The sequence below is a fragment of the Lissotriton vulgaris genome, unplaced genomic scaffold (assembly GCF_964263255.1).
Source record: "Lissotriton vulgaris unplaced genomic scaffold, aLisVul1.2 SCAFFOLD_1540, whole genome shotgun sequence".
NCBI lineage: Eukaryota > Metazoa > Chordata > Amphibia > Caudata > Salamandridae > Lissotriton > Lissotriton vulgaris.
Window position 1 is genome coordinate 329,129 of NW_028243300.1, and position 27,341 is coordinate 356,469.

Consider the following 27,341-nt stretch of genomic DNA (forward strand, 5'->3'; position numbering starts at 1 on the left):
TCCGCTGGAGGGACGGCTACTACAGGACAAAATAGTTGGTAAGGCAGTGTCGCTCACCTACAAAACAATAATGAATAATAGGCCAGACAGGCTGGGAAACTTACGAGCCACGTGGGAGGGAGAAGTTGGGGAAATGGACGAAATAGACTGGGTCTCGGTTCTCATGCACCCGAGGGAGGTAGCGGTTAAGTCACGCCTAAGGCTAATCCAATTTAATGTCCTCCACAGGACCTACTTTGATAGAGTACGTCTACACAAGATGGGGAGAATAAATGACCAGGGCTGTTTAAGGTGTTGCACTAATATAGGGGATTTCTATCACATCCTCTGGGCATGTCCAAATATCCAGGTCTTTTGGGGGGCGATCCTGACAGAGCTGGGGGAGGTGCTAGAGACCATTATACCCCCAGATCCCAAACTGACCCTACTGGGAATGACAAACGACGTGGATCTGGCTCGACCATTGTTGATCTTTCTGGTACTGGCATTAGTTGTGGCCAAGAGAGATGTGGCACGGAAGTGGAGGGCTCCAGACACACCACAGATAGAAGAGTGGAGGAGAGGGATGGACCTCTACATGGCTGCTGAAAGAGTTACATACAAGGCAAGGGGTTGCCCCAAGAAATTTGGCAGGGTCTGGGGCAAATGGAGACGTTATCACGGACTAGATGGAGGATTATGAGTCACGAGGGGGGGGGGGGGGGCGCCTTCCTGCTCCTATGGGGCAAACCGGGATATGTGGACTGAGGAGGGCCTATACTAAGATATGGATGGAAGATTCTCCGGACCCATTGAACTCTGGGGCATATGTACTGGATTTAAAGAAGGGAAGAGGGGATGAGGGGGCGGGGGGATGGGTGTGTAGCTCTACATTGACATGCTTGATGTTTGTTACTATGATGCAAAAGCCAATAAAAACTGTTTTAAAACAAAAAGAATGTGCAAAGCTGTTCTCATCAAGAAGAGTCCAAATCAAATTATTAGAGCCATTGCTGATGATTTGGATGAGGAGAACTATGACCTACTAATGATGTCGCCTTCATCGTCCCACACTGAAGTAGTAGTTAAACTATCTTCCTTGGATGGAATTCACAGGAGGAAATTTCCTTCTTGCAACATTTCTGTAAATGGTACATGTTTAAATTTTCTGGCTGATTCTGGTTCTCCGTTTACTTTGGTTAATGTTGTGGATTGTGATAAAATAGCCAATACTCAACTTGAACATTCCAATATTCAAATTTTTGCATATGGGGCAAAAGAGTTGAGGTATTGGGAACATTTACTACCAATCTTATTTTCAATACTGACCATGCCACTGGAACTGTATTTGTAGTCAAAGATATGGTGCAAATTTGTTAGGTTGGGGTGAGCAAGGAGCATTGAACATTATCTTGGAACCAAACCATCCCGACAAGGTAGTTTCCTGAAGTGAGTTTTACAAATCTTCTCTCAGTGCATCCCCAGTTCACACTGTTACGCAATTATCCAATGTCAAGTGGGAAGATATGTTTCCTGAAGTTTTTGATGGAAATCTTGGTAAGCTCAAGGGGTTCTAGCATAGAATTATTCTCAAAGATGGTGCAAAGGCCGTGGCACACAAAGTTCGCAAGGTGCCTTTGAGTCTTCGTCTTGAACTCAAAAAAGAATTACAACGTCTATGTACTGCAGGGGTCATCGAACCTATTGAGGGTTCCGAATTGCTTGCGCCAATTGTTTTAGCACGACAATCAGACAAGTGTCTTAGGATGTGTGTTGATTTGAGGGACCTCAGCGCTAATATCTTGGTCGATCGTCAACCACTTCCCAACATCAATGAGTTGTTAACCACTCTTAATAGTGCCAAGTTTTTTTACTTCCCTTGACATTTCCTCAGGGTATCATCAAATTGAGCTGTGTAAAGAGTCCAGACATTTAACATCTTTTGTCACTCCAGAAGGTGCTTATCGTTACATCCGTATGCCCTTCGGCCTTGCCTCAGTTTTGGCTGTGTTTCAGAGGTTAATGAAGAATCTATTCAAGGATATTCCTGGAGTTGTTTTTAGGTCTCGCCTCTCAATGCGCATGCGCATTGAGTAGAGCGAGACTATAGCGACTTAAACAGACTTTACCCAACTAGTATCCCAACTGGCGATTTGGTGCTGTGCCCGTGCGCTTTTAGGTCAATGCGCAAGTGCATTGACCTAAAATGCACGTGCACATCATCAAATCGCCATCTGTTCCCCAGCAGCACTCCTCCCACACCTTTGAAGTGAAGCTTAGCTTCACTTCAAGGGCCCCTGCTGCTTCACACCCTCATCGCCGCTCTCCCCGCTCGGCCCCCTCCCCTGCCCGCCGTGTCGCATTTCTCCTCCCCCCTCCCCTTCTCTGCCTTCCCTCTGTCTTGTTTTTCATTTTCATATTTGGCGTGCCCGAGTCTCTGGGAAAGGAGGCATGCTGGAAATTACTGGAATATGTCAGAGCAGCAACACGCTATGCTTTTTAATCCAGTGAATGTGTGCATATTCATTGAATGTTTCCCACATTGTGCTAGCATGTCCAAGTACATTAGCCTCTTTAATAGTGCAATGTGTGTTTCACATTTTCTTTACAATTTCAAAATCCCTTATGAGCTGCAATCATTTAACTTGCATGGGTGCGAGAGCTGATAGGAGGCTGTATGTTCCGATACTTTAGGTGAATGAAAAACAAAATTCCCCATACAAAGCAGAGAATTCCCTTGTTATTCCTAGGAACATTTCAAACCGATTTTTATTCAGTCCACCCAAAACCTCTTTGCAAAGACCTTTGACCCCCCCTCGTTGAAACAAGAAAAGATAACTAACACAAAACAGTCAGTAGCTTAACACAAACATGTGACGTGTTTTAGTTGCTTAGTCTTCCTTTTGAATCATTTATGGGTTGTTTCCTTATCCAGTTCCACGCAAGTGTAGTGTGAAGCCCCCAGGCTAACTTGGGAAAACAAATGCTATCTGAGCCATTTTTTTTTCTTAAAGAAACAAAGAAGTTGCCGATGATAAACATATTCTTGTTCCGAAGTCACTACTCTGCTGGAAATAAATGACTAGTTATCCCTAAATGAAAGGCGGTCCCCAGATTAAATGTGCATAAATTCACACTCGGCGACACACACTGGTCTTCACATGCATGAATACTATCTTTCTGACATCACACCCGTGTGTAAACATGTCTGACAGACGCACATTTCAAACGACCAGGCAACTTAATTGCTTCTTTTCTCAGGCAGTTTCCAAACAGAAATATGGTAACAGCATAGTTTAGCATGTTTCTGTGTTTGTATTTGAGGAGGCATGAAGGGATATAAATAAAGCCGAGCTGGAAAGAAAAGCTATGCTCTCGAACTAACATGTGTTACTTGCAGAACACTGCATGTTGCAGCAGTGAGCATTAAAATTAAATGAAACGCCTGGCATCCCAACCCACAAACGGACTTGTCTCTTTGCAAGCGAAGTTTTAATGAATGAGTACAGTTATTTAATTAGATCAGTTTATTTTTCTCCTCTCCATACGTGAAATGCTGTGCTGACTCTTATGGTTAAAGTAGTCCTTAAATAAATAATGTCACAATATATTTCACAACCTCCACATACATCAAGCACATCTACATTCTACATTGCATATTCTCAGTGAGTGTTCGAAATGAACCACTCCATTAAAAAAACTGTTTTTTACTTATCAGCGTTGGATGGTGTTTTTAGCTTGTTGTTTTCATGGTCCCATATTTCAAGGCACCTGTCTGTTCGCTTCCGCACCCCACGTATACATGCGTGTTTCCTCAGAAGTGATAATCTGTTGTGCACGCTGCACACCTCACAACTTGGGCCCTTGTGCACATCCTTTATTCTTACATGTTTTAAGCATTACTGGTGCAAGTCCCAGCGAAAACGGACACTCTTCTCCACAGGTTCATCCTGCCATTTAGACTGTTTTTTTCTTTTTATTTAGGTGTGATCCCGCAGCAAGACTAGTCCAGCAGTGGTGTTGCACAGCCACTCTACAGTAAAGCTAGTCCTGCCGAGATGCCACATAACTAACCTCGTCTTGCACAGGCGCTGCACAGCCATCCCACAGCATAGCTATTCATGTCAAGGTACTACACAACTATGCTAGCCAATAGGTCGCGCTTTTGGGACCTTCAAAGTTTTTTGTTTTTTTAATGGAGTCCTGTAAGTATTTCAGGGTTTTAATTTTTTTATACTTATTTTTCTACATTAACACTACCCAGCACGACCCCCCCAACACTACCATAAAGCACTTTACTTCCCTACACAAACACTACAACAGTACCTTATTACACTACCCCCAGCATGACCCTACACAAACACTACAATACTACACTAAACCACTACACCCCCTAAACCCTAAAACACTACCCCCAGCATGACCCTACACTACAACACTACCCAAACCCTAAACTACTACACCCCAGCATTACCCTACTCTACACAAATACTACAACACTACCCTAAACCCTAAACCACTACATCCCAGCATGATCCTACACTACACAAACACCACCACACTACCCAAAACCCTAAAACACTACCCCTGCATGACCCTACACTACAACACTACCCAAAACCCTAAAACACTACCCCCAGCATGGCCCTACACTACACAAACACTACAACACTACCCTAAACCCTAAAACACTACCCCCAGCATGACCCTACACTACACAAACACTAGAACACTACCCTAAAACACTACCCCCAGCATGACCCTACACTACGCAAACACTACAACACTACCCTAAACCCTAAAACACTACCCCCAGCATGACCCTACACTACACAAACACTACAACACTACCCTAAACCCTATAACACTTCCCCCAGCACGACCCTACACTAAACAACCACCACAACTCTACACTACACTAACACAACACTACACATCAAATCGCCAGTCTTCGCCATCTGTTCCCCAGCTTGGTGCCGCCAGCACCTCCCCTCTCTCTCCCCGCACACAGCCTTGCTCGCATTTCTCCCCCCCCCTCCCCAGCCGCCAGCACCTCCCCTCTCTCTCCCTGCAGTTTCACGGCTGCCAGGCTCGCATTTCTCCTCCCCCTCCCCAGCCGCCAGCACCTCCCCTCTCTCTCCCTGCAGTTTCACGGCCGCCAGGCCGTGTCTCCCTTTATTTTACTTTTCTTGGTATACCAGCGGGCACGTCTTATGTTTTATTGCTTCCAGACTAGCACAGCGATTAATAAATGCAGTTTGTTTGCTGGACTGTTGCACACATGCTATGTGGGACATGGCCAGTGAGATCTTGGGCGCAGTTTAGGAATACCTTTAGCCCTCTTTGGCCCAGACGATACATGATGGCCAATGCGGCTGAATAAGTTATCTGCGCAGGTCTGGATTGTATGTGGAGAGCAGTGTTGTTTGTCGGCATGCGTGGAGGCATTCCACAGGATTCTCCAGAAACGTGCAGGCCCTCAAGGATATGCCTTTGATGGGTCCCCAGCTTGGCGCCTCCGCTCCTGCTCTCTCCTTGCTGCTCCTCCCCTAACTATTCACGGCCGGCCGGCCGTACTTTCACTTTTACGGCCGGCAGGCCGTGTCTCGTTTTATTTTTTTTTTGCTTGTTTTTCTTGTTTCCCTTATTGTGCTTGTGGCCCGAGACAACCTGACACATTTACAGCCATGTTTATTTCAGTGTGTATAGGAGAGGAAGGGGAAGCTTTCCCCAACATCTGTGGTACTGTACTGACTTTGTTAGGCTACTAGGGTGAATTAAGTGTTGTAAATATTTAAACAAATTACAATAATTAGCCAGCATGAAATGTGTTCACATGTCGCACGGCAGTGCATTTTCACAAAACTAAACGTTTGTATTTACAAGCCTGTTTCTTTTTATAGTCATGTAAATACAGCACATATTACATTACAAATGCTATAGGTGTCACGTTTGCGAAAAGTTAAAACTATTGGCATTGTAAATGACAAAGCTATTAATTTTGCTAATTTCAAGACCAACACATAGGAGGAGTCAGTATCAGACAATGGTACCCAGTTAACTTCTTTTGAAATGCAAAAATTTCTTAAGGAGGCTGGGATCAAACACATTCTTACGTCCCTATACCATCGCTGTACCGACGGTTTAGTTGAGCGTTTTAACCGTGTTGTCAAGCTACACCTGCTTTGGTGAATGGGTTGCATTGGCGCAAGGCTGTTTGTGATATGTTGTGGGCTGTGAGGACCACTCCTCATGGCAGCACTGGGGTTGTCCCATTCACCTTACTTCGGGGAAGGGTGGCAGGTGGCAGGCTCCAAACTGAATAAGGAATGGATGTCCAGAAGAGTGGTCGATACCAAGAAGGTATCTTGGTAACTGATGTCAGGGCTGCTGTTCAGTCTAAATATGTCACCAGGTCTGCTGTACGCCACCCTCTGGATGTTAAGGTGGGTGATTGGGTAAGAATCAAGAAACCAGGATTTCTTCGTAAGGGTGAGTCTCGGTTCTCGCCTCCTATAAGGGTGTCTGCTGTAAAAGACAATGTGGTGGTCTTAATGGACGGAAGAGTTTGGAAGAAATCCGCCATCTCTGTTGTACACAATCCTATGGTAGATGTGGTAAACAAAAATCTGGGGGTGCATTTTCCTCCTGTTGTTGTACCTTCTGGTGTTCACGGTAAGGGAGGTGTTGTTCATTCTGATCATGCTCCTTTGAGGAGTACATCTTCCAGGTTGAAATTTGTTCCTATGAAATTTTGTGATTACAAGATGTCGTAGTTTGTTTCTGTTTTCTGCTCTTCTCTCTAAATTCATTCTTATTTTCACGTTCTCATCTTTTCTCCATTTTCTTTCTGCCCCTTTTCTGTTCTTTATTTTCTTTTTATTGTGAAGGGAGGGAGGTGTGTTGGGATCTGGTTATCCATTGTGGAATGCTCGTGCTGTGTGTTCCCTGCGTGGAACATAGAATGTCCTAACTACGCCAGTTGCTGCCGGTGAGCTCCCAAGACTAGATCAAATAAATGAATCTCCTACCCGATGACGTGTTGACTTCCTTTCACTAGTTTAATAAAATTTAACCAAAAACAAGGACAATTCTGCTGCCGCATAGCATCAGAAACTACATTTTCCTGTCACGGGCAGCAAGAAATAAGGTTGCTGCACGGGAACGAGTTTCTTGTTTGATGTAATTGAAGCGATATTAAACATACAGCCTCTGCATTTTTAGCACTATAAAGAGAAAATTGGAGCTTTAAGGACAAATCATCATTGGTTTCAGGTTATGGTGTAAGGAAGAAACAACCTTATCACACTTGGGGGCATATTTACAAGGCCCTATCGCCACCATAACGTCACTTTCATGGATGTTGGTGTTGGCGATAGGGGCCTCGCCTTATTAACACGTAGGGGTCCATTATGATGTCGGGCGGATTTCCTCCGTCAGGCTGGCGGTGGCTACCGCCAGCCTGGGGGAGGAAATCCGCCCGACATCATCAGCCCAATTCCCCCCCCCCGCCACATTAGTATGGCGGGAGGGACCGCAGCGGTGACAAACACCGCCCGCATGTTTTCCGCCCCGGTCGCCAATAACATGGTGGCGGTGTCTGTTAGACACCGCCCGCCATATTACAATAGGCTGTGGACAATGCCTTTCCGTGGCGGCAATGCCGCTACGGAAAGGCATGCGGAGACTCCCTGCGGGGGCCCGTTGCGGGCCCCCTGGGAGTCCGTGGCTTGCGGGGGTGCACATGGGGGGTACCTATGGTACCCCCCGCATTTCAAAGTGCAGCATGGCAGGCACCGCGCGGTGCCTGTCATGTTGCCCTTTGAAAAGCACAACGTGCACTTTTACCATTGCGGCGGGCGGAGAATTCTGCTCTGCCCGCTGCAATGGTAAACATACAGGATGCGCCCGCCTGCATGGCGGGCGCATCCTAATGCCTATGTCGGGACCCCCGCACTGTTAGCGGGCGGTCCACTTCTCTGTTAGGGTGGCGGGCGGCCAAAGCCCGCCCGCCATCCTAATGGACCCCATAGCGTGGCTTAACGTAGCCTTGTAAATAAGGTACCCTTTCACGCTACACTTAGCGTGAAAGGGGCAGGCAATGGGTGTTGTGGTCCGCAACACCCATTGATCTTGACACTGCCCCCTATTTACAAGGGTGGCGTAAATAGGAGGCAGCGCCAAAATTAAGACCAGGGAAAACGTGGTCTTAACATGGTGAAACGAGGAGAAATGCTTTATTTCTCCTTGTTTTTGCTGTTTCCATGTGTGCTGCCTTGTGCAGCACATATAGAAACAACAAATTTGCCACTGATTGTGTATGCGCAGGAAAGTGACCCTTTCTGCACATAAACAATTTTAAAAAATGAAGTTTTGCATCTTCTATGTGTGCTGCATTAAGCAGCAGACATAGAAGTATCAAAATGCCATGAATAATTGCTAAAGGAGACCTTCCTGAACATGAACAATCATTTCCCATGACGCAGACACCCTTGCACTGTGGTGCAAGGTGTGCCTGCGTTCGCGCTAGGCAGCTGAACTCAGCACCAGCACTAGGGGAAACGCATGGGTGTGCCACATTCTTGTGAATACAGCGCATTCCTGTATTTTCAGAATGGAGAAGAGTGGTGTTAGGAATGTCTGCTCAACGCCACGCTTCTCCATTCTGTTGTTAATATGCCTCTTAGTGTTTCAATAGTTCAGACTTGCGTGTAAAACAAAGCACGTAGTTAAACGAAAGGTGATTGTGCAGAATGGCGAACGTGTGGGCATTTGATAACAGTGGCAAGCATTTCGTACATATGGCACATTGGCTAAGCTGCGTATTTGTGAAAGCCTGCTCCTCTATTCAAGACACTGGTATAAGAGTGTGCACCTTACTAATGCCCCCCTACAGGGGCCACTGGGGCCCTCACATTCTGAGCACAGGAGAACTTCTGAAGACAATTATCTGCCACATCTGCCTACACCTTGGCCATGCTAACGTGGCTTCTACCTGGATTCAGGGGTGTATTTTAATTGGATTTATGCATTGCTTACTGTCAGGGCGAGGTGTTGAAGCGCTTTATGGTCAGCTGCACTCTACTCTGTCACACAAAGTTAATGGTTATTCCTGTGGTTATTCATCATTGTTGTGTATTGTTGGTTATTGGGTTATCTTGTGCTCTTAGGAGATTATCAGAGGCATTTTCTGCAGTTTCATATTGTACATGAAGTTGGCAGGAGTTAGGCGAAATTAATAATGAACGTTCCTGCAAGTTGAAAATGAGATGAGAGGATAATCCAGAGGAGGTTGGATAATATTAGTTAACAAGGAGAGGTTGCAAATTTGAGTTTGTGATAAGTAGCAAATCAACCTGGAAAAAGTGGACAAGCTAGAAAAGGTGAGATATTGTTAAATTGTAAGGAATGGTTACCCAGAAGGCGAGTTGATTTGTGAGGAGAGGTATATGTAGGTTGTGGAAATGTAGAAGAGCATAAAATGGATATGCATATCACAGACTAGGCTAGGCTCAGAGTCATTAAAGGCATACAGAAGACGGAGTGTAAGAAAAGAATCATTCAGTGGAAAAGAAGGAGAGAGAATAATCACTTTCTAAAAAATCCAGGTCAGTTTTCGTGGAGGGTATTAGGAGTATGGCGAGAGTGGGTTTTTGAAACAGGATACAGTCTCAGAATGTATTAAGAGTAGAAAGAAAGGATGAGGGTTGTTAACATGTGGGTAGGTGATATATGTTGTTGAGATGTTGGGTGTTTTGTTTGGCTGTTGTTACTGTTGACATGTTCTGTCGATTTTATGTTACACAGATATTGGAGATTATTTAGATTTTACTGAATTGTTACTTGGCTTATTGTAGTACAGGGAACAGCATTATGTGGTATGTCCAGATAGCTGGTCCTTATAATCTATCTGGTAAGATTTTGAGGATTGGGCCATCTCTGTCTGGGGTTTGCTTTGATTTTGCTTGTTATGAACTACTTTGAGATGGATGTATGAATGGCATGTTTCATGGGGAACCTGATTCTCCCTAAAATTAAAATGGGTTGTTTGTCAAAGCATTCAGCTGCTTTGGTTCTTGCTTGTTCTTAGAAAGTTTTGGAGGGGGTCTGCCTGTGGGCGGAGAAGCCAGAACTTGAGATCATGTAGATTCTGTGTTGGATCAGTTTAGAAATAGCCCGGTCTAAACAATTCTTCTAACCTTTAATTGATTCTAAGTGGCTATAATCGTTGCAGGTAGGGAGTTGAATAGGTTTGTGACTTAAATGGATAAGGTGGTATCACTAATGGGTTTCTTCCTGTAAGCAGAAATGATTAGTAAGTTCTTGGGTTGGGTGATTTTTGTTTGCTTCAATGCATTTAGATCCTTTGCTGTTAATTTCTCTGTCTGTGATGCATAGTAGCTTAAAAGAGGATCTACTTGAAATCAGGAGCAAGTGTAGAGCATTTAGAATTAGGGAAATGCACATTCATATATTTACATTAAGACATAGGGCCTGATTTAGATTTCGGCAGACAGGTTATCCTTCACAACGATGACAGATAACTTGTCCGCTGAAATGTAAATCCCATAGAATATTATGGGACTTATATTTCGGCGGACGGGGTATCCATCACCGTTGTGTCGAAGTATCCATTCAGCCGGGGAAACAGCGTTTACAACACTGTCATTACAGCGCACTACTATTACAACATCGCAATGTATTACATTGCGTGCTTTTACAACGCGGTTGTTACAACGGCCGCGCTGTTAGTACGTAATGCTTTTACATCACAAGTCATTACAACGACGTGCACTAGGGGGCGCTGAGGTATTGGAAATGAATTCCAACACCTTCCCTACTATTGCACAAACTGGAGTAGGAATAGTAATTAATACTATTCCTAAGTCCAGCGCACCTCTAGTGCAAGTTGTTGTAATGACTTGCGATATAAATGCATGGCGTACCAACAACGCAGTTGTTGTACGACCGCCTTGTTAAAGCACACAATGTAATACATTGCAATGTAATGAGCCATATTCATCTGCCAAAATCTAAATCAGCCCCATAGTATTGCTGCTGAATTTTGGATAGCTATAACTTCTGATAGTTGAGAGTGGAACTTTGTGATATAGTCCATTAGCGTAATCAAGTTTGCAGAGGCTTAGTGATGTTGTTGATTGTACTTTTTGAGGAAATCCAAGATAAAGAAAGATGTATCTAAGAGATTTCATTGTATATACAGTTGACTGAGTCATCCTCTTCACTTGAGTATTCATCGAAAGTGTAAAGTCAAAAGAAGATTCCAAGATTTCTCACTTATTTTTCTATTTTTGTGCAGGTCACAGTACATATGCCCAGAAAGATAGAGGATCATCATTTTTCCATTCACCTTAGGTCTCTTTCAGTTGTGGAAGCATTTAGCTAGAAGTGATTTCACGTCATCTATTGATCTACGGATATGAGGCAGGAGTTGAGATGTTCATGTTCCTATATTCTTCGGGTTTTCCAGTTGGAGAATTATCTGTGTGTCCTCTGCATAGTTGTAGCAAACTAAATTGAAACTGATGATTAGTGTCAGTAATGATTTTTTGTATGTGTTAAAAAGTAGGGATGAGATGACAGGTCCTTGTGTGTTTTTTATGCAGTGAAGATTCGTTGAGAAAGTGTGTGTGCACATAGGTAGGACCTGTTGTTTAGGTAACAGGAAATGAAGTTGAGACTGATGCCATCTGTAGTGACTTCTTTGAGCATAAGAAGTTACATATCATGGTGTACTGTGTCAAAAGCTGTTGAATGGTCCAGGAGTAGTAATACAACATCATAATTTTTGTCGACTGGTGTTGCAATTTGGTTCCGCTCATTTAGTGTACCAAGATTTTTTGATCACCCAGTTTTGGACTAATTACTGTGGGTGAGTCTCACTGCTTGTGTCTGATCCATGGTAATCAAATGGTAAATGGACTGTGAACCTTTACATCCAGTGTCCACCTTTTAAGATAAGGCAGCTGTGATGCAGCAAAGGTAAGGGGCACTTGGGTGGTTACACATGCACATGTGTGAGGACTGCGTGTATGTGACTACTGTTGTGTGCAGCCCAGTAACTTCACATCTGTAGCCTGGTGTGGGGGTACTCTGCAAGGTTAGGTGGTGACCTGGGATAGGCCTATTAGTAGACACCCTTAGGTAACGTCAGTATGGTTTACTGTTTTGTCTGCAGTGACACAGAACAAAGGAAAGGTGGAAAGCTGGTGCAGGAAGTAAGTAAAAATAACTCTCTGTACAATTCACTACCTTGGAGGTGAGGAAGTCTGCTGAAACTATTCCTGTCCTATAGCTCCCCACCAGGGGTAAAATGAGACCAAGATCATTGAAAGACGTACAACAGGCCCCAGTTATGGCTTGTGAAAGATCTGACATTTGACCCCCACCTTTTGGAAAAAATCAGCATGTGAGGGTCTGCCATAGTTCCTTAAATTACCCCAGGGGTAGGCCGGGGGTCGGCACAAGATTGATTTATCCCGTGGAGGGGGCATGCACGGGGCCCCCTCCCCACAACTTCAGTTGCCCCCAGGACAGCATCCCATTGGTAACGGGGGCATTCGGGCAATGCCCGAGGGGCCGGGGTCCGAGTTCCACCTGAGGGCTGCTTTTGAGCAGCCTGGGGGGCGATTTGGGCGGCGTCTCTGTTGTTCGACTATACCACCAACGGCCCATTGGGTGTCTGAGTAGCCTTTCTAGAGACGATGGGCACTCAGTACCTCCTGTATAGCAGCAACAGGTAGAGGTGTCACCACTTTTCTTTTGCTGGACCTCCCATTTATGTAGGCATACTGAGCGGGGCAGGGGGCCTGAGCAGAAGTGGCCTCACTTGTTTTAAGGTGTGCTTCACTAGTGTAAACTGATGCGTGCACCCCCCCCCCTCCCCCTCCCCCTTTTATGTAAAATTACTCTGAAGCAGTGATTTGAGGGAAGGCATTATGCAAATGTGGGCCGATTTTCAATCCCAATCCAACCCTGCCCCAGGAGCCTTCATCTCCCCGGGGCCGTGCGAAGATTAAGGGAGCCCAGGACTCCAACTTCAGGCTGCTGGCAGAAGAAGAATGGGGAGAGCGACGTGGCGTCTCACCCACGCAGGAGAGGTAAGGGGTAGGGGATCCTATCTTCAGGACCCTGCCAATAGACCAGCAAGGGGGAGCACCGTCGCTCCTTGTGCCCTTGTCTGAAGGGAGTGGGGCGGCGACCACAAACAGAATACCCTGGCCACATGGGGCGGGCAGGGGACAAACAAGCTGCTGGCTCCCGCGATGGCAGAAGAGGACGCCAGCCAAGTGGGGAGCTGGCATGGGCAGCGGGACGTGGGTTCCCTGTTCTGACTCCAAAGAAGACGCCAGTCGGGGTGCCCAGGTGGGGCTGGGCAACCTCAACAGAAAATAAAAATAAAAAAGAAACTGTGTGAGGCAGCACTGTTGCAAAAGTAAGCAACCTGAGCTATTTTATTAATATTCACTGACCTCAAGGGAATGCTCCAAAATGCCTTGCAGGGCTTCTTCAATTGTCATATGTTTTGTTCCGGTGATAGTCCCATAAATGGGGGTTTGCAGGAGGCACAGCACCCCTGTCTTATACTGATGATACACAGCTCATAATCTCATTTGATAAAGATATTAATAATGCGAAATCACATTTTGCAACTGTGATGCAGGCCATTGCAGCCTGGATGACAGAAAACTGTCTCCAGTTGAATACCAGCATACCATTGATTATGCTGCTTGGCAGGGACCAACAGTTCTGGACCTCTGACTGGTGGCCTTCTGAATTATGTTCAGCAGCAATTCCCAAAATGGCTTTTGAAAACCTGGGCATTCGCCTTGATCAGTCACTAACCATGAAAGAACAGGTTTTAGCTCCCACTGGCACCTGTTGTTATGTGATGTGACTGTTGAGAAGAGTGTTTCATCTACCTCCACTTTGCCTATGAATATCACAAGGGATTTTGATCGTAATACTACCAATCACTGACAGAGAGAGCAGGGACTGCAATCGTGGATCTGTTTTCGCAAATAAGCTGTCAAGCAAAAAGATGTGGAGGGGTGTGGCCTAACAGCCAGAGCTGCTGACTTTGGAGCAAGTAAACCAGGTTTGAGTCTTGGTGTCGGCTCAACATCCTGTGGTTCTGGGCAAATCGCTTAAACTGCACTGTGTTGAGTCTTAGATTTTAAAAAAAGCGTCTGGATAATGACTGCGGTTTTGGGATCAAGAGAAAGTGCATCATCAAAGGCTAAGACTTGTTACTGCTATACTGGTTGGATCATTGATCTGATGCTGATAGCAAAAGATTCAACTTCCTGTTTCCCATGTTTGGGCCCACCTCTGGAATCTCAGTAATGGCCATGTTCCATTTCACAAAACAGTAGCCATCCTGTTGGTGGGGCCTAGATGTAGTCAGAGAAACTGCATGACACCTGAAGTTGAGGAGATTTTATTAATTACCTCCGTTTCATCTGTTTAGTTGTGGAACAGCTAGCTTTGCAGCTGTTATGAAAGTCGAAGTTAAGTAAACAGGAAGGGAGAAGCAGTAAAGAGGGACCCTGGGAATCTCTTTAAGGTGGCCCTGAGAAAGGCAACTGGAATGTGGAAGTATGATGGATGCAACACCAGCCTCCAGGAATGAGTTTAGCTACATCAGGGCTAGACGGGTGATCCGAATTTGGGAAAGATCTTGGAGAAGGACCACATTGTTCTCTATTTTAAAAGTCACCAAGGATTCAAGAATCATCATCGGTGCACAGGGCATGATGGTGAACGTCTAAAAAGCGATTCACTATGAATGATTGAATCTAAAATACTTTCAACTAATTTGTCAAAAAAAAGTTAAGATTTGAAATTAGCCAGTAACTGGCTACATCATGTGGGTCAGGAGGTGGATTCAGGTGAAAAGGTATCACTGAGACTGTCCTAAGGCTTCCTGGAACAGAAAAAGAGGGGCAGAAAGTGATAATAATAATAACAGCATGGAGAGGTTTGGCTAATCACAGGTGGATTGCCAAGTAAAGATGTTTTGCATGCTCAGAAGAGGGGGGCAGCTGATTTACTCAGTGAAATAAATGAGGTGAATTAATGGTCTCAGAGAACAGAGGGGTTCCCTCCAGGATAGTCCAATTTTCGAGCTGGCCCCGGAGCAGTGTGGAGCTGCCCGAAATCTCATAAGTCATGGATATTTTTTAACAGATCATTGGAATAAATAATCCAGCTGCCCTCTCCCCATCTAAAACTCTACTCACAGGGCAGCAATGGTAATCAATGAATGAGAGCATTTTATTTTAATTTGTATTTAAGTTGCGGTTTTTCCTTCATTTCAGGTACAGTTACATGATTGACAACGTCATTCTGCTGATCACTGGGACGTTGCACCAGCGTCCAATATCTGAACTGGTCCCAAAGTGCCACCCGCTTGGGAGCTTTGAGCAGATGGAAGCAGTGAGCATTGCACAAACTCCAGCAGAGCTCTACAGTGCAATTCTAGTGGACACCCCCCTAGGTATGATAGCTATGTTTCGTATTTTATTCATGGTAACCCAACACCATTTTTCAAAATGTGTGACTCACGAGAAATCAACACGGTTTTATTAAGCTGTTTTTTAAATGTATTAAAAAATATATAAATGTGGGTCAGGTCCACTTATAATGACAGCAAACATCATGTACTACACACAGATGTCCTGATTTTTGGAGGGGGGGTGTAGTCATTATTCACAGTTGATCAACTTCTCATCGCCCACTTTCACGAAACTGTGGTAAACGTCAGCACGTGGAGTTGGGCGCCTGAAAGTAGGCTGATTTCCCACAACTTCAAAGGGATTCAGAGTCATTATGCAGAGCTGCATGCCGGATTCGCTTTTTTTGGCACAGATGCTGCAATTTTTATTGAGATATTCACACATTGGTTTTTCTTGACCCTAAGTGCTTTGCAGCCCACTCGAGGATCATGATTGTTACTGCAAATTACAGAAACAGGCCTTTTAAAACATGTTTTTGGAAATTCCTCCTTGGCAGGCCGCCATCCTTGATCCACACGCATACTGTTGCCAAGTCGTTGGATATTTGCAGATGGGCATTGGAGTGTTCTCAAGTACTAGTGTATTGACAGCACATGTGATGATGCTCTTGCCAGCCAGTCTTTCCAGCCAATTAAAAATGTGCAAAAATTGCATATCCGCTTATCCTCCGTCTTTGCAATAGCAATCCGCCCGCGGCAGTCGGACCTCGGATATGGCAGGTCACGGACCACCAAACTCAAAATAAGGCCCTAAGTGCAGGGCCTGCACATTGTGTTTGTGAAAAAAGTGTTTAAACGGTACAAGTAACACTCAAGAAAAAATGTAAACCAGGGTTTTTGGGGGGATATTTTGAACAGAATATTATGCATGAACATTAATTTTATAATACAAGCAGTGCAAAATCATGGTATTATTAACAATCCCAATTAGGCTGATACAAGCCATGGCGTTTCGACTTTCATGGCTTGAGGTCATCATCAGGACAAGAGAATACAAGGAAGGGGATTGCTGCCTAACGGGGAAGAAGATGAGAGTTAACCCTGACATTGATTAGATTTAGATCAATACAGAGAAACATGGGGTACGCGTTTTTAGGTACCTGAAGAGAATCTAAGGCTCCTCGGAAGGAGGAAGGAAAAAAAAGGGGGCTAACACTAGACCCCATTCTAATGACTCAGATGGAACAGCCTCCTATTGAACAAGTAAAAATTTGGTCAATACACTCCCGTGGAACAAACCGCTGGAGCGTGTATGCTAGGAGCTGGGCCAGCCCAGATGGTCACCAGGAGGGAGGGAGTCCATAAGCTGTCCTTCAAGGTATAAGTGATATTGAAACTAGGATCAAGTAGTTCAAAGGGATGTAGTAAACAAATCGGAACAACCTGGTCAATTTATGGCATGAGGCAGACTAAAATAATCAAGGTTGACCAGATGGGGACGCATTGTTGAATATTACTAAAAGGTGAAGCACGTCCATGTTTGGCAGGTATGAAAATTTGACAACATTAATTAATCGGGATATCCAACCGACCTGGAATGAATCTGAAAGGGATCATGAAACATGATGATTAAGGGTGAGTACGCGCACTGTTAACTAAAGGCAGCACTGGCCGAGGGTTCTTACTAACCCAATTGAGGATGGAAATTGAGGGGTAGGCAACGCCAGCTGGAACACGTGTCCCTCAAGTATGCAGGTGCTCAATAGATCTGCTCGCAGCAATAATTAGCAAAAATCTCCAAATGTGCAAGAATGAAATTGTAAGGGATAGTAATTAATAGCAGCTGCCCTATAGGCGCCAAAAGGGTGACCCCAACAGTCACAAGTCACTAGCATCTCATTAGTTAAAATATTACAAACAAAATGATCTCACTGATCATGTGTCTACTTGTAAAAGATGCAATATCACCTTGCACATCATGGAGTTGTTCTTCAAAAACTCCATGATTTCCTAGATAAATTAGTATTCAGGCAAGGGGATGTCTCTAGCAGCTGAAGGCGGGTTTCTCTAAGAAATAGTTGTTGATTCTCGAAACTTAGTGGAAGTAGCCCTGCCTTTTTTGGACTGCATAGGCTCAGTCTAAATATGGTAATGATTTCTATGCCTATATAAGGATTGGGTAATCTATACCTATATAAGGGCATGAATCAGGAAAATTACATTAGGGTCCTAGATTCATATACAACAGGATCACCAGTTCCAATTGGCACAGTTCAGCGTTGCACTGTAGATCCTGTCCTCCCTAGACTCAATATGTGGAAGTCTATAACCATTGTCGATATACATGGTTGACTGTGATGGTGTAGGTGGAGCGATAGTGAAGTCTGTGGATGTTACTTATCAAAATAAGTCCTGGCTCCATGAACATCAAGCCTTCTAAGACGGATGACATGCTGGTCATTGTTGACGAGTCTTCCTCAGATGCCACAGTGCTTCCAGCTGCAAGATGGTGGAGTAATTCCCAAATCCTTCTCTCACCAGGATTCCTCTCATACTAGGATTCCCCTCTCACAGGATTTCCCCGAGGTCCTCTTCACTACGCCTCCATGGATCTGTGTGGACTTTGCTGTGTCGTTCCAACGGCGTACTATAGGCCTCTGGAGAAATCACTATGGGTCCCACCTTCAATTCACTCGCTCCGCCTTGAGGGCAGTTGTTTCCAGATTGGGCTACTCCTTCCACCTAAACTCTGGTGCACCAGCACTGACAGGACAGTCTTTGGTGTAACCAGCTTCTGATAAGAGACCTTCATGCTTCCTGGGACCTGCTGAGGAGCTGCTGTAGACGCATCTCTTGTGTCCGATTCTGCTCTCACAGGTGATCCCTGAAGCCCTTGCCCCTGGATTGCCAGGGTCAGGAGTGGATAGGTCGGATCATCTTCTATACCACATAACCAAGGTCACTCAGGACGTCCGAGCACAACCACAATCCAGTCTCACGTGCGACCCCAAAGGTAGATGGTACAAATGGTCCAGCTTGTTCTCTTCTGCAGGCTTCAGGTTTGCTTGGTGTAACCAAAGACCTCTGGGCAGGCAGCCTCTCATGATGCCACGGATTCTTCATTAACCTTTGGGTGTTACATAGCTACTGTGCTTCACTCACGATGCCCAAAACTCCTAAGACGTTCTTGCACTCAGTCATATTCTGTACCTTGCGGTGTGCCAGATATCTATCACACACTTCTCTCTTCTTCTTTCTTTGAGCTCATTACACTGTGACCGTGTGACACACTTCTTCTTTTTCCTCTTCTTTCAATCCACAATGCGGTCTAGTCCCATCTTGTCTTACTCTTGTTCTTTTTCTGACCAGGACTCTCCATGTGACCTGCAATTCACAAGGGTCTCCCTGGCCATATCCTACCCCTAGGACAATACTTTATCCTCATCCAGGGTCCAGACTTCTCGTTGTGACCTCCTTCATTTCATGACCTCTCCTAGGACTTCTTCCTTCGACTTCAGGCAAATCTTCTCTCTGGCCTCTCACAGGTCATCTTGTTCAACCTCTCACGGGTCTTCTTCTCTGACCTCTCACAGTTCTTCCTCTCCAACCTCTCACAGGTCATCTTCTCCGACCTGTCACAGATCCTCTTCTCTGACCTCTCACAGGTCCCTTCTCCGGCCTCTAGCAGGTCTCGTCTTCATCTTCTCACAGGTCTCCTCTTTGACCTCTCGCAGGTCTCCTCTTCACTTGAAGACGCACTCGTTGTGCCTCAAGGCTACGCCGATGTTACACTCTCTTCAGCCTCCACTCAAGCAGGCTTCGCAGGGTACCCCGTAACAACATGGGCCCTCTCCTCGCAGGGCTCTCACTCTCAGGCTCCAGCTCATGCAGTCAGCTTCTCTGGTGCGATCTTCGGTACACTTCTGACTTTGCGCCCTCTGCTCTTAAAGTTGCCAGTCTTCCTTAGGGGTAGCCTCCGCTGGCACCTTGTGTGCTTGGACTGAAGACAAAACCTCTCCTCTGTATTCACTTCTAATATGGGTAATACATCCACAATATTAGTTTAAATCAACATTGTCCCTACAACAGAATTAATTTAGAAAAACATATGCTTATTTATTCATTATATTCTCATGAAGTAATCATATACAAAAGTATCAAGACAATCTACATAGTTCATATATACAATATATTCAATTCTATACAACACTATTTACAACAAGCCCCACGCACACATTGAAAAGACCAAATTACATCAAACATTCTTCAAAATACAGACTCAAACATCTAACTCATCCATTCAAACCAATAAAGCATACTTCAGCCACCATACAATCAAGAAAACAATACAAAAAGACAATCAATTATATAACCACACAACAAAAAAAGGAGACAAGGCGGCGACGAGCGTTTTGGAAAAGGACTATGTGTCCACAGTTCCTTCGTCAGGGCGTAATTTATCTATTTCTCTTGATAGAACCCAATTTGCATGATAGGCGTAGCGATGCTTCTTCTTTCCAAAATTAATGCGATTAGTCCATCAGTACATCATATTTATACACAACGGGGCTTAAATTTGAAATGTCATAAAGATCTGTGTGGGACAATGGAACAATAAATGCAGGATTACAATACAATTTCATATAAAGCAAAGAATTAGCTCATTCTATACGTTAACGGTTGCTGGAAAAGACCATCCCCAAAGTAAAAAGATGGAAAAATTGCTTTAGAAAAAAGGCTGTACCATTGCAGGCATAAGAAATCACAAAGAATAAGACAAAGAATACCCGTGATGCATATATATGGATAAACCGAACGATGTATCCACACTATGGAAAAAGAAAGTGTGCATAGATAGAACAGCAAGCACCAAACCACCAGGTTTAAAATATTTCAAGAAAAAGAATAACAGATGCTTCACAGATGCCGGCACACATTCTCATGAACTAATGACCAGAATAGAACAAAAAGGTATAAAGAACATACACCAGAGTCATAAAACATACACCCTATTAGACTAGTCACGCAAACCATGGAGTTTCTTACATATCATAATCATTCTTAGTATTTCCAGGATAGAACGCACAATAGTGTCAAATTTCCAGGTATATATAAAGGCCTAGACAGCACGATATTCCACACACAGATCTTGCTGGTAAAGCGAGGTCCAGACCGGAAGCTGGCATAACGCTACCCTGTGGACGTTGTCGGGATTAAAGGACAGATGAAAACACAAGGAGTTACAAAGGGCCCTCAGAAGTGGTAAAGAGGAGGGGGAATCAGAATAAATAGATAGAGAAGAGCTCTTTCACTAATAGCATACCTCTTAGTTAGACTGAGCTAGTGGTGCAGATACCGTAAATGCAGCTTTATACGGCTACAACCTCCTTAGCCTTCTTCAGCATATACCAATTGCGGAGCCAACACTCCGTGCAAAACGTTTCTGGAGAGAGAGATAGTAAAAGGCAATTACTCTCTGAGGCACCCAGTAACAAAAGTCATAATAATTAGCCATTAACGCGCAGAATAGCGTTACCCGGGCATCACACCAGCGATACCCCGAAGATGGATAAAAGTCATACTCTGCAGAGACCTAAAACGCGATGGCTAAGTCCTTACCTGGAATAAATTTGATAATTTCTCAAACGAACGCGGCAACCACTCGCGAGGCAGAAGAACACCCATAACTGGACTCGACTAAGAGTCCGTTTGAATACATACATAATTTAATAGCATAGATACATAGATGACCTGTTTATGGTGTGAAGAGGCACTGTCAGTGAGGCAGGGGAATATATTGCACTATTAAACAACAATTTACAGGCAAAGTAAGTTTGGTGGCAGCAAACTTCTTGGTCCTTAGGTTGGAAGTAATAGATGGCAAGCTTATCACTGCCTTGTTTAGAAAACCAACCGCGGGCAATAGTACGCTTCATGCATCAAGTGGGCACCCGAGGAAACTAGTCAACAGCATCCCTTACGGGGAGTTCCTTAGACTCAGACGGAACTGCTCAAAGATTGTGATTTTGACTTAGCAGTACAAGGCAGCTTTGAACGATTCCTGTCTAGGGGTTATGATGCTGAACTCTTAAAGAGCTCTCTGACTAAAGCCAAAACACAATCTAGAAATGACTTGCTGAAACAGAATCGATCTAAAAAGAAAAATGGTCAATTTAGAATGATTACCACGTACTCAGATGACGCAGAAATACTCAGAAACATCATGAAAAAGAATTGGTATGTCTTAAAAACTGATAACATCATTGGGGCCAACATTCCAGCAGTTCTGTTAATAACTTATAGAAAGGCACGTTCTTTAAAAGACAGCCTTGCACATAGCCACTTGGAAGCTTTACAATCGAGACAAGGAACCCTAATGGATATGAGGGGATGTTATCCTTGTGGCAAATGTAAGGCCTGCTCCTTCAGTAAGAGGGTCTTTCATACCAGATCAAGGGACAGAAAGAGAATAAGAAAATTAACAAATTTATGACATGTCCGACCACGCATGCAGTTTACTGTTTGATTTGTCCCTGTGGACTTCGATACATAGGGAGTACGATACACAGCGTCAAACTGAGAATATTGGAGCGCATTCATGCCATCACAAAGAAGGACTTAAGTTATCCAGTAGCACGCCACGTTGCTATAAAACACAGCAGTAACAGGGACCTGTTACAATATTTTAGCTTAGACTGTGTGCCATTAAATGCGAGGGGAGGTGACAGAGTCCTTAAAATTAAGAGGATTGGAGTTGCGTTATATAATAGACTTGCAGACTAAATCTTCTAATGGATTGAATAGTGTGGAGGAACTGACTGTTCACTTAGGAAACTGATGTATTTTTTACTGTTTACCATTTCTGTAGGGACAGTTTGATATTGATGATTATGTTGCTTTGTTCGGCCCTTTTTTTGTCCTTTATGTTTGCTTTACGAACATCACTTCATTAGCCGATACACAGCGAAATCTGTGGAAATATAGGGCTTTCGGTGCAGCCTTACCAATAGGCTGCAATTGCCGATCCACGGCAAGATTACCATTGTATTTTGGTCGAATTTACACGCTTCATGTGAATGGGTGAATTATTCAAAATGTCAGGCGTATTTACTGTTTTGACATACACAACAATTTGAAATGGGTTATCTGACTGTTACAACAGAGATTTTCTCTTAAAGATGGCGGGTTTCTCACGCGATAGTCCCTTGTTGATTTCCATGTATCTACACTGAGCACTTTAAAAATAGCAGCCGCCAGCGTTTCATGTAAATTACACTGACGAAGGAAATTAATCTGAAACGCGTCTGAAATAAAACACCACTGCTGCTACCTGAAGCCCAGCGAGTGCCGTTTCTTTTTCTACTGTTTAGAAAGGATTTGGAGCGAGAATATTGTGCGGTGCACCACCGCAATACCCGCACCCGTAACGCAAGTGCCCCACCTCTGGTGCAGTGAGGAGCGGGATACATATATATATGTATGTGCGGCATACTCTGCTTCAATAATAATTTCAGAGCACTAAATTGGTCTGTGTCCGAGAAGTCTTTTGGTGGCAGGACGGGAGTTTCTTGCTACCTGTGTCAAGACGCGGTACTTTGTGATATATATATTGTATATATATATATATATATATATATATATATATGAAGAAAACGCCATTCACATCCAAAGTCGAGTAAAATGACGAGAGTGAGCCCAGATTCAGTGCTGAATTTTTCGGTGATTTATTTAAGTATTCCACCAGCCATCCGCCATAACGCGTTTCACCTCCAAGAGAGGCTTGATCACATGACGTTGATCGAAACAAACAAGGGTTTTAAATACACCCAGACATGGAAGCGGCTTCGCGCTTAAAGTGACAAGTGCATTTTTAGCATGATACTTTCTTTTTTTGCACAATTGAGGGCAAGTGCCCGACATTTTCATATTCCAATCGAATCAATATAACGGTATAACATACATCTATCAGTATTCAATTCATACACTAAAGAAAAGCATTTGAACTCCCAGCACAATTCATAGAAAAAGGAAATAGGCTGTCCCCTCTTATCAAAAATATATCTCTATATACACGTGACTTTCTCATACTATATACAATCTATTTATATGACGTGTTCCTTGCGAACTGCCACAAAGTATATCACTGTATTTATGAATTCATATATATACATCAAATGGTATTTACATATTAACACATTGGACAGATTTCCCATTACGTAAAGGATCTATAAAAGCTTGCGTATTCATGTATTACTCATTGAGGTAAAATTTCATAGAAAATATTTTTATGATTTGATGCTAGAAAGAGATTGCTTATTGTATCAAAAGATTTATACCGTTACGACTGGACAAAATTAAATCATGACTATTTAAGGCACCATCCTTTTCAGTAATGTGTTTAACCCTTGCAAGAAGCTGTGAACCCCAAAATATGATATATATATATATATATATATATATATATATATATATATATATATATATATATATCTATATATATATGTATATATATATATATATATATATATATATGTATACTTGCACAGGCTCGCAGCAGTATGCCACTGCAGGATTGTGTACAAGCGGACACCAGCTTCCTCACATAGTTCTTACAGCTTGTTGGTGGGGAAAGCCATGCCATAGGCTACACTTTCCCCACACCAACTCTCAAGGCTGCCCCACGCACAGGTCCAACTCACTAATCACCAATGTAAAGTGTCAGTGCCCTTGACCCCCATACACTAATAAGTATCACACAGACACAGTTACTGGGTATCTAGAACTGGCCATGGGCACGTGCGCCCGCCCCTTTTATTAGCAGGGTCACATGTCCTGTGACACCTGTGATGGATGGTTGTGGGGTGGTAATGTAATCAAGCCCTCTGGAAATGGTTGGTACAAGAAACACTAGAACAGAGACTAGCCGGTCACTACATGCCAGTCGTAACACTTCTTCCTCGAGCGTGCCCTTACAATAATTAGCGGCACGCACGAACAATGTGCAAAAATCAAGGTGAGGGAAATTGAACCAATAAAGTGAAGCAGGCAGCACGAGATCAAAGATCTATGTGCATGACTTGGGCAGATCAAAACTAGCAACAGCCCAATTTGGGAACTCACCTGAGTTCATGGTGTGGGGCTTTTTACTCACAGCGCATCCTGAATGAATCAGGAGCTACGCGTCTGAACGAGTGCGGGTCCAATTGAATGCTGGAATTGGCAGCCACTATACCGCATGGGAGGCAGGTCTCAACAGTGATTTTGGGCCTCTCCTGTGGCTTTAAATATTACAAATGCAAATAACATAGCTCTTGTATGAGGCACAATAGGAAACACAAACTATTGACTTGTAGTGCTATCTTCGGATTCTGTAGCGTTAATTGTTCCTTACAGCGCATTATAGACACATAAACTAAAACAATAAAAAGCATAAATCTGTCAACTTAATCCATTGTTCATTTGCAGGAGTTGCATGCATGATTATGTATAGGTAAGCAGATTGTGTATAGACTTGAATTTTGAACTGTATAAATGCAGTGCGTCTTTCTATAACATTAACTGATGTGGTCAAGGTCTATCATGTAATTGCTCCCTACAAGGACCACCACTGTGCTGGTCACAGAAGAGCTTTTTAGGTCTCGCCTTTTCTATTTCGAAGGAATGGGAAATGGCGAGAATTCAAGTGCTCAAAATACTCGTGAAACCAAGGGTTTTTTCGTGCGGTTTTCTTTGAGTTCACGTGAATCAAATGACCAAACAAGCACGCGCATCAGACTCCCTCCCTCCCTCCTAATTGCATTTTTTCACGGCCGCCACCACATCAAAGGGCTTCTCCCAGCGTGTGCTCTGTGGCTTCTCCTCCCCTAATTATTCATGGCTGGCCGGTGGCCGGCCATACTTTCAGTTTCCCGGCCGCTCCCTCCTAATTATCTGCTTTTAAGCCAGCTGTATGCCCTAAAGTGATCCTACCCAGGGCCGCATCGCGCGCGGAATCACAGTGTCTTTATTTGTTTATTTATGCCTTTACATATATCGCGGACTTTACCCGAAGGCATCAGAGCGCTTCGCGATAAGAACAGTAATGATACATGTTACGAACAATCCACGAGAACAGATTTCAAAAGCAGACGTTAAATTACGAGAGGTAATAGCGACACATGCGAGCCACCAAAATACATAGGTAGCCAAAAGTGCACAGGCGGAAAATTGACCAGTGTGCAGACCACAGGAGGAAAACAAAGTACAATCTGAGGTATAATACTGCAAAATGTGCTAAACACTCAGGCACAAGGACAAAACGCCACGCAGGCCATGGTGGCATACATTCTCTCCTCTGAAATTTTTTCGCGCCCTATTATGGCCGGCCCTTTCAATGCAATACGAGGCGTGAATGATTCGGCAATCGCCACTGTTCGTCCACATCACAAACCACCCCTACACACGTGACTGTACATCCCAGCAACAATACACATTGACAAGCCGTCGAGAGTTCAAGCACCATGTAGAAAGCACCTCCCCCTCTTACCTAGGACTCGCATATCACAGGGTTCGGTGGTCAAGGACATTTGCTTAGAAAGGGAACCACGAATCACCCAAAATAGTCTCGCATGGCTGCAATCTTGTACTTTGAGAACCATTTGAGCATTATACATTTTCGCCCATTGAGAAGAAAAAATGACAATCGCCACTGTGCCCAAAAAGCTTCTGTCGAAATCCACCCTTCTCTCACCCACAATTTATAGAGGACGAAATCTGCGGGGGCCACATTCCCATGACCACCCTTCGTGAGTAGCACCCCGACCCGCATCGATCCCTGAGCACCCAAGCTCTTTAATTCGAGCTGCATCGTACTTAGACGGGGTAAGCCCCGTCTACCAATACAGTCACACCACTCACAATTCTGGTGACTCGAACGCACCACGCGCCTACCTATGCGCCTGCCGAGTGCTCCCACGCACGTTCCTCAGCCCCGCTCGGCAGCTTCCTTATCCTCATTGTCCTCCCGACAGCCGAGGACCCGCGCAGATGACCCTCGTAGCCTCCGAGCATCACCGGGAATTGAAAAAACGCCTCTCCTGCCTCCATGCATCTCCGGGCGCCATCTCGTTCTTCATGACCCCGTCTAGGCTCGCTGTCTGCACCACCTGTAACAGGAAAATAAAGAGACAAAATTATTCTGCCCCTCGCTGGGGGGGCACGGAGCAAGCCCGGTGTTGTTCTCCGCTGCCCCACACGACATGCCCCCAGCCAGCCAAAGTCCTGGCGCCTCCGCTTCACAGGGTGTGCTGCACTGTACGAAACGCCGAACACCGCCCTTGCTCACGCCTCCTCTCCACAGCAATCCGATGTCGAAACAGCTCCTGGACCGGGAAGACAAAACGAGAAAATTAAACGGCCCCACAGCGGGGTGAGGAGCGAGCCTGGGAAGCGCGGATAAGGTATACTCCAGAGAATGCTGCAGGCCCCACAGGTATGCCATGGAGAAAGGCTTCAAACAAAACCTTCAAAAGCGTTGAGCACTGGAAATACATAAACTGTTGCTGTGGACTGGCATTTGGTCAACATGTGTCATCAGGCCTCAGTTAGTATATATGGGCGAGGCAGCATGTAAAGAAGTCGTTCAGCACGGTCATCGCCATACATATTCTTAAGTGTGTCTCCCAAACCTCTAATGCAATGTGCAAACTTCCAACAATACCCCAAGGGCTACCTAAAAGTGCAAATCGTCAAAGATCACACATATTGATGAAGTGGGGAAGCGAGGATCTGATCCCAGGTCTCCTGGCTACACATTGTAGACCTGATCAGCGAACAAATATTAACTCTCTCCAATTTAACACCTAAGGGCAATGCTTTGTGTTCAATTATTTTTTCAGTTTTTTTA

At 44.4% G+C, this 27,341-nt stretch overlaps 1 protein-coding gene across 1 annotated transcript in view; it reads left to right on the forward strand.

Moving 5' to 3' along the window:
• LOC147668420 (V-type proton ATPase subunit d 2) overlaps positions 1-27,341 on the forward strand; it is a 118,982-nt gene that overhangs the window by 64,446 nt on the left and 27,195 nt on the right. Inside the window, exon 3 of the mRNA XM_086948558.1 lies at positions 15,321-15,499. Within this exon, the coding sequence (XP_086804684.1) occupies positions 15,321-15,499 (179 nt within the window). The remainder of the gene's footprint in view (positions 1-15,320; positions 15,500-27,341) is intronic.